At 34.9% G+C, this 9513-nt stretch overlaps 1 protein-coding gene across 1 annotated transcript in view; it reads right to left on the minus strand.

The window, feature by feature from the left end:
* LOC106464826 (protein jagged-1-like) overlaps positions 1-9513 on the minus strand; it is an 80089-nt gene that overhangs the window by 33539 nt on the left and 37037 nt on the right. Inside the window, exon 9 of the mRNA XM_022392626.1 lies at positions 2567-2731. Coding sequence (XP_022248334.1) covers positions 2567-2731 — 165 coding nt within the window. The remainder of the gene's footprint in view (positions 1-2566; positions 2732-9513) is intronic.

Consider the following 9513-nt stretch of genomic DNA (forward strand, 5'->3'; position numbering starts at 1 on the left):
GGAACTCTTTCCGATATGTATTCATACATTATAGATTTATTTCTTTATACACATTATACATAATATTTGTCTGTAAATCACGCAGTAACGATCTGTAGAAGCTTTCGAACAATTTTTATCGTAGAAACAAAAGAAAAACATGTTTCAATTGAGAAATTTTACCATAAGGTTACCATGGAAAAATGTATTAACAAGGGTGAAATAACTTGTTGCTTAGCTTCCCAAAACAATTTTCATTGTGTTAAGTAAAAGGATGATTTATAAAACTGATATTAAATTAACGACCGTTAACTTAATTTTTGTCCCTCTATAATAACCGAAACAATTAAAAGAAGCATAAGTGGCCTAAGGCTTAAAACATATCGTTAAATAAAAATTATAACGAAAGTGATATTTGAAGGAGGAATATCGGGTTAAATTATTAACGTACACGTATTTAGTTTGACCACCAAAGTGAAATTGAGACAGGTAGGCTCAACCCTCATGAAGCCGATCCCTTCCCTCAAGGAAATTCCACAGTCTAAAGGTACTTAACTTACCCCCTCTCCCCATACCCAAACTGATGAATCCGCTGTAAACTGATTTACCAATTATCACTAAGCAAGAAAAAAATATTTTTTTAAAAATGAAAATGCTTAGTTTACTCTTGAATTAAAACCTTAAAGTATAGTCATTTATGAATAATTCGCTCTGTTTGATAGGCATAAGAAAAATCTAGTGAGACGAACTGAGTATGGTTTATGCAAATTCACATTACATTTACTTAATCAAAGAGAACACGACTACTAATAACGATTTTAATCTACGATAAGTAATTACTTTCGGCGTAAAAAAAGTAATCTATATTGGTACATGTTAATTTCCATTCGAATACATTTTAGGATTGACAATAGAGATACAAATCTATTGTAATTATTATTTTACTTTCAGACCCATAAATGCAAATATAATGTTCAAATACGTGTGGCAGTTTGAAGAAATGTGTTCAAGATTCAGTACCAGTTTTATGTAGAATTCCTGGCATGTCCTTCGACTTAGTATCAGTAATATTCTAATTCTCAGATTACTGAGCTACGTGCACTCACGTACCTTGAATGTATTTTACAGTGCCCCGAAAACAAAAATCTGAAATCGTAATGTGAAACAGCGAAGTGAGAGACATAACTTTTCATTTTAAAAGAAGATCGAATACGATTAATGGCACATACAAAAAACAAAAACGTGCTTACCCTCTGAATCAGTAATCAATAAATATAATAAGTGATTTTCAATGACTTGCCACTGTTACTGCGGGAGGGGTAGAGAGCGCCACCGCGATTCAGCAGTACTTCAGTAGAGGTAAAGCAGAAAGTTGGTAGCGTGTGTAAAACTTATAAAAATATTAAGAAGAAACGCATAGCATATAAGAAGTAAAAACGAGGGAGATTATTGATAAGGGAGATGATAAAAACAATTCATTACATCACAGTGAGTTATGAAGACGAAGTTTAAAAGTACTGAAAATGTCGAAATGAACTCTAGAAAAATTTATATTGAGGTTAATTTAGGCTTGCTGAAATGATCAATTTCTTCGCGGAATCATTAACAGCTATGTTTCAGAACCACCAAGTTAATCTATACAGAAAGAAAATGGCATTAGTTTTAGTTTTTTCTTTTTAGAATGGCCCATTTGTTATACAAAATGTTTACTTCAAAAATTACTTTTAAACACATATGTTATTCTAATATAGTAAAAATCAAATATCGTTCCTTTAGCTGATAGTTGTCAAATGTCAGGACCCTTCTACCACCTCCCAATTTTAGGATTTCTATTGAGTGTTTATGGCAAAGCTATCTTCTGTTGTCCATAATTTTGACCTACTGGCCAGAGGGAAGGCAACCAGTCAGTAGCACCCATTACCCACCATCCACGTTAAGGGATTAGCTCTCAATCTCACAATCCAAAGTTCAGGTGGAATATTTTGTGATATCGTACGGATACGAACCAGGCTCGATCACTCCGAAATCTGGAGCTCTACCACAGGGCCATCCCACACTCCTGATTTTAGAAGGTAATTATACCGCTTTACAAAATACAGCCAATTATATATTAAAAACGACGCTTTTCAATGATAGAAAGGGGCCAGCGAAAGTGCATAGTTAATTGGGACGACAACTAAAACCTTGTTTGCGGTTATTATATGGTTTAAAATGCATGAAATTGTTTTTGTTTTTTTTTGTTTCAAATTTTTCCGCGATAGCACGCCCCCAAACTCTGCTTCTTAGGCTTAAGCCTCAAATATTTTTAGCAGCTAGCGACGACCTTGACCAAAAGTTTCAAATACACGTTTATATTTGTTTCAAAAGTCTCTACTTTTAAATATGATTAATAACTTAATTTTTTTTACATCAATCAATTCCATACTGAAGCTTGCAAATTTATGACCCAAAAAGTAAAACATACTTTTATAATCCTTATTATGTAAGGATAAGGATTTCAAAATGCAAAACTAAAAATAAATAAATCATAAATAAAACTTAGTCAATCATTCTTAATTTTTGATTTGGAACAATAAAACGAACTCACTATCTTGACAGTGTTTGCCAGTATATCCTGGATCACAAACACAAGTAAATACCCCTGTTGGCTCACTAATGCATTTTCCATGGATGCCGCACACATCTGATCCGATGAGCTGCTGTTTTCCAGTGGAAATGTTGGCGGATATGGGTTCCGTACAACCGTCCAAAGCTTAAAGAAGAAGAACTATATATTTCTACAAAACGTGTTAAGTTTTCATACTAAAACAATTAAAAACTTCTTCCTTTATGTAACATTTATATAACATTTGGGCAATCATGTTTATAAATAACAATAAATCTAATAGCACACTCGTCAAATTTTTTTTTATCACACTATATTAGTTCAACCATAAAATTATTCGTACAAACCTTGACTTTATCAATGGATCAAAATATATTTGACTACAATTTAATCACTTCAAGCAGTAGTAATCTTGCTGTAACGGGAGGTGCTTATTTATTGGCAATATAGAGTCGGAGAATGCTCTTGCACTATCTCTGTATGAATGGCATGGACGCCTGTATTAAACCAATACAAAAGTCATCTGGATTTTCGTCTCTACAGGTCATCAGAAGCTATATATGAAGAGCTACCTGCCATAGTCGCTCTATCTCCGGTGCATATGCCGCTTTTCAGCTATCCAGAGCGACCCAAAATCGAAAACCGGCGAATAGCCAAAACCGAATTTCTTATTTTCGTTCACAATCATATTAATTCAACAGGCCTAGCGCCCCTAGATTTTGCATTAACTATAATTTTATCATCATTTGATAGAGCAAAATAGTCTTCACGATCTTTGTCTATCTGTTTTATTATTATTCTATACAAAATTTATAAAGCTTTAGAATACACTATAACTTAGTAACCCACGTACACCACCTCGTAAAAAAGTAAAGAAACAAGCATTAGGGGAAAAAATTATCGCTTAAATAAAAACGCTATGTAGGGCTGGCTACTGAACTTGAAAATGAACCAAATAAAATAGGGATGGAATTGGAAATATCACTTGATCGGCCAATGATCACAGAGCAGACACTGGCAAAACAAATAAAACCAGAATTTCCAATAGTAAAATGTTACTCTATTGTAAAATAGCCATAAAAATAGTGTTCTAAAGTTAACTAAAGGAAAGTTTAACGATGAAAGCAGATATTCTATTCAAACACCAAGCTTTCAATAGACAAAGTGGGTAATCCGGTAATGTAGAGATTTTATTCTCCATGTAAAACCGAGACGGCTTAGTCTGCTATGTGATCATTAACCGATCAAGTGACACGTCCATTTCCATCCCTATCTTGTGTGGTGCCTTATTTATAATTGACTGGTTTTCTAGTTAGTAACCGTAAAAATTATAATCCTCATCGATGTTCCCTCTAGGCTGCGCGGCCGCAAAACAACCAATCAAGTGCCGCGCACATCCTCAGTAATGGTGAGGAGTCTCAACACGTTGACGGCTTTAATGACCCTAGCAGTCAATAGGCCTGAAGCCTAAATAACCAACTGGCAGCATTGCAAAGCGGCCTACTGGTCCAATAGGGTAAAAGGTCTAAAAATACCCCTAGCCTCTTTAAAGAAAAAGACTAGTAGCGTCCATCCGCACATTGTCTTGATACTAGTGCACATGAAAAAATTCATTCCGCACATAGATTGAAAAAATTAGAGGGAACATTGATCCTCATCCAGTTTAATCTTACTAATCTGACGGACTTTGAAGTCAGTCACCGTAAAATGATAATCCTCAATCAGTTTAGTCGTACCAATCTGACTGACTTCATATTCAGTATAATTAAAAATGTTAATCCTCATCCAGTTTAATCTTACTAATCTGGCTGACTTTGTAGTCAGTAACTGTAAAAATGATAATCCTCATTCAGTTTAATCCTACCAATCTGAATGACTTCATATTCAATATAATTAAAAATGTTAATCCTCATCCAGTTTAATCTTACTAATCTGGCTGACTTTGTAGTCAGTAACTGTAAAAATGATAATCCTCATTCAGTTTAATCCTACCAATCTGAATGACTTCATATTCAATAACCTTAAAAATGATAACCCTCAATCAGTTTAGCTCTACCAATCTGACTGACTTTGTAGTCAGTAACCGTAAAAATGATAATCCTCATTCAGCTTAGTCCTATCGATTTGGGATTTATTCGCATCCAACTCTTTAGTACATGAAATAGAAGATACAACACTATATTTTACCGTAAAAAACCCAAACAACATCACATTTTTATATTATATAAAATTTATCATGTCTTGTTTCCAAACCTCTAAATTTAATCACGAGCTTCTGCACAACCCTATAACTATGGGGTTCTTCATGAATGACATTGCTCCTAAACCTGAAGGACAGTGAACATCTGATAATACACTAATGATAAAAATGCCTGCAGGTTCTGACCTAATTTTTGATGAGTGATATATACAGCCAACGAAACCTATCATCTCTACACTCAAGACAAAATGAGACCCTAACTTTCATCTGTGAAAAACCTTCATCGAGACAAATCCATCATTTTTGACAAGTTAATTGTTCCAGACCAGGGAGGATTTTAGTGAAATCCTTGAGAAGGACTGGTTCGAAAATATTCCCACACTTTTAATGTTTAGTGCAGAACATATGCAATTACTAGGCTATGAGAAACAACTTTACCTGCACAAATAATATCACTTGATATTCCATGTTATAAATTATTCTGACAATTAAGTTCAGAAATGTGGACACTGCCGCCGTTTTCGGTGTTATGAACGCTGTCTTCACTTGACTGCACATACGACACGCCGAAACGCGCTTCCCGCGACAACGAAAATTACATTATGAAATGTTCAATATAAAAAAAAAGTGAAATGATTGCTGGTAGAAAAACAGCTATAATGAAATGATAGTCATCTTCATTTTCAGGTTCATAAGAGCAAACAATTTGCAATATTATTGGATTGAGAACTGGCAAGTTTCCATAGCTACCGCAGTAAATTGCAATTCCAACCATCTCTAATGTGGGATGATAACAATAGCTTCATGATAGTCCTGTGGAAAAGCAGTGCTGCAAGAAATACTGGCCGATACGGGTCTCTGCCTGGGGTTAGGGAATGTACAAGAATTCACGTCGTTGTTACACAGAGGCTTGGTAGCTTGTCAAGCCAGTCATCCACTTGCTGTAATTTGAGATAATTACATATTGAGCGGTATGCCTGCTTGAATTAAAAGGGCACGATCACGTTGGTTTGGCTTCCCTTTCCAGTCGTATAGCAAGATCCATGGCTGTAAGCTGCAACATATATATCAAACTTATAATTTAACATACTTTATATTGCTACAGGTGTGACCCTTGCGCAAATACCTGATCCATTTTACCTTTAGTAATCATGACAACATAGAGTAATATGATATGTTTTTTACAAACATACGAATGATTTTTAATCTCCTGCCATGCACGCTCCCCGCTTACAGAACGTAATCCAGTGAATTCCAAAAACGCCCTGAATTACACGTTTCTGATTTTTCGGTACACAACGATGGTTGTGGAAATTTGTTTCCCCACCACTAGGTGGATGAATCTATTTAATTCGAATGAACTGCGATAGGTTATGTTTAACTTTATTTTATAAATATATGTTGCAAATAAAAGTTAAGGAATACCTTGTATTAGCCCCCAGTGGCACACCGGTATGTCTGCGGACTTACAACGCTAGAATCCGGGTTTCGATACCCGTGGTGAGCAGAGCACAGATAGCCCATTGTGTAGCTTTGTGCTTAATTACAAAACAAACTTTGTATTAAAGCGATTTTGAATATGAAAATCAATAAGTCACTAACATACAGAGCCGACATGAAGTTGCGGTGGAATGACGTGTAGCATAACTACATTTTGAAATTCTTCGGTGTTTCGTAGATAGTGTGATGCCACTGAAAATTTATCACTTTTAGGAAGGGTATGCAACAGCTCATAGCCTCAGGCCATAAAGATGTGCTCAGATAGTGAATTTGGAATTTCCAAGATGGGAATATCACTTGTACATCATAGCATTGGGAAAACAAAGGAATAATGATCCAGAAAGAGATCGGCAACAAGTCGTACCTCTGCAGTGTGGGCGTCTTATAACAGGCGAGAATCCACGAACACAAAGGTCAGTGGCGAAAGCCGTCCACGTCCACAGACAAAATAATATAATCAAGAAGGACCTCCGTCTGGAAAAGCGACACTAGTCACGAGTATACAATTAAGTTGCTTCTACGACATATTCATTCAACCATCACATACCTCAAGCAGCTGGAGAACAAAATGAGTATTCCTGCCAATACATACTATGACGTACTAATAATCAAGTCATCGGACCCAGTGCCTCTGGATTTCTATTCGATCGGACTATTGAAACGAGCTCTGGGAAACTGTCTAGCTAGATTATGGAAACCAGCAGTGATGACAGGGCATTTTGCAATGGACACAACGCTGAAGGGCTATTTTCAACATATACGGCTGTCAGATGGAGCATGACCGGATGTGATGACATGGACTTTAAGACGTGATGAGAATCTAACATCGTTTTAACACTATTTACATGAGCCAGCCCAGCATTTTTTAGTGCTGAGCATAGGATGGACAGGGGGGGGGGGCATTCATACTGGGCATTATACCATCCACTTATATTTAATCTTCATTGAAGAAATGTCATTTTTAATTTAAGAATCGTTAGGAAAATCACCTTGTAATGCATTGCATCTGCTTCAACTTCAACATTACATCTTTGAGTTTTACTGTGTCGTTAATTTCACAAAATATTGAAACTAATGATTTTTAAAATATGATTTCAATCCCCGTTTTTTAAGATAATTATACTATCGTGTCTGTTTTTTTTTTTATGTTTTGCTGTCAATGCAGTAATCAACTGACAAATCTCCAATCCAGCTGGTATGTCAAATTGATTGAGATAACTTTGAATAAGTTCTTCCTTAATCTGACCTGGACCCACCGTTTAACTTAATCACTACATTTAAACCATCACATTCACAACCACATCTAGAACATTTCAAGTATGTTTCATTGCTACATCGTTTTACTTTACATTACAAGTTAACTTCTTCATGTTGGCTCTCATGGTCACATGTCTCGAAAATAGTGACAAACGTCTTCTTTTTGTTTAATCCAACCAATCCAAACCTTCCCGGAATGACTCGCTGTTTTAGATCCAGATCAAGATGCCGGGCTGGCTCGTGTGGCAGGTATTAATAAAACGTACTTAACCCCTGTAATGAACTGCCGGTGAAAATGTAAGATCTGGTTAACTTTATCAAAAGTAGTCCTTTTCTGGTTAATGACCATAGCGTATAATTACATAACTAGCAAACTCGGATTATCCAGATTATGACTCTAGTATAAACATTCTGTTTAAAATGAATGAGATATAATACTGGCTTAAGCCATTGCGGAAAAACAACTCATTTTGACTGTACAAAGAAACTTCTACAATAATAACAACACTTATTTTACATACAACAAGATCTTAGCGATACTAATGATTTTGATAAAGTATTTCCTCTTCTTTATTATGCATTTTTTATGTCTCGTCGTTGATCATTATATCATTTTTATACGAGTTATACACTAAATCAATAACGCTATTATAGTTTGGTATAGAACATACAGGTTAACTTTTTAATAAACTCAGAATAATTACTTTGAACATTACGTCATTGGCCAATTTAAAAGAGGCGTGTCATTTTCTCGAATTCGTCAGTTCATAGACATTACGTCATAACTAAATGTAACAAGGTCACCACACCTTGTAATAATATAAGATTACCAACGCAAAAACCGATAACCAAAGTTAGTCATATAATAGAGATTTCAATAAGCAAGGAGTGTTTAACCGCCAACTTTAGATACTGTAATGTAGCTGTTCAGTACATTTCCAAAATTCAAACAATTAATAAACAACAGACCAGTATGTCTTAAAATATTCCTTAAATGTCTCGTCCAATTTTTACCCAAAATGTAGTTATAATAACCATTAATAAACTGGAAACAAAATAGTGCCAAACACTAGTATCTAATGATTATTTTTGGAGTTAACATTTTAAAATAATGTTAAAACAAATTTTCCTTTACTTTTACAAAAATCAAGGAAATAATTTCGCTGTAATAACTATATTTAACATTATGTTAATTCAAGTTACAGCTTTTACAGTAAGGAAGATTTGTTTTTAGAACTGGAACAACGTTTCGATCATTCTGAAGTAAAAACATTTCTGACTTTTGTAGGATTCGTGATATGGAAATTAAACTATAACTTCGATTGAAAGAAATTAAAAACATAATATAATTTCTCTGTTCCTTACGGATTTCAGACAGCTTCTTGTAGTTGCAACGTTTTACCTGAGGTGCTACTTCTTGGTATTGAGGAATCAGGTTAGGCCTATATACGTAATGATGTTAGACTAAGATGATAGGAAAGTTGGACATTAGGTACAAAGAACATAAAATTATACGAACAAAACTCAACTGTTGCTGTAGGTTGAAGAAATATTTTCGTTTTGAGTTTACTTACTGATTAGGTATTATTTTATTGGAAGTTGCAGCTTTTACAGAAAGTAATTTTGTTTGGAACAGATACGACTTTTCGGTCGCTCGTTATCATTCACAAGTACAAAATTTGACAAGACGTGATACAGATAAACAAGCCACATCCCATAAAGGAGCAACAAAAGTATATAGTGTTACGTCTCCGTTCGTTAGTTGATTTTCCGTAACTTCGTTCCCACGAAACTTTAGCGACACAAGTCCTTTCTTAATAAAACTGGTTTATTCCTTTACTGAATATAACTTTACCGATACACTTATTTTCAACAGTCGCTCTATAACAAACACTATAACAACGAACGTTAACTTGAACAATACTTTCTGACTGCAGTTCAATTACTCACTACCTACACACATTGTCACGTC

This window comes from Limulus polyphemus, unplaced genomic scaffold (genome assembly GCF_000517525.1).
Source record: "Limulus polyphemus unplaced genomic scaffold, Limulus_polyphemus-2.1.2 Scaffold1752, whole genome shotgun sequence".
NCBI classification, from domain to species: domain Eukaryota; kingdom Metazoa; phylum Arthropoda; class Merostomata; order Xiphosura; family Limulidae; genus Limulus; species Limulus polyphemus.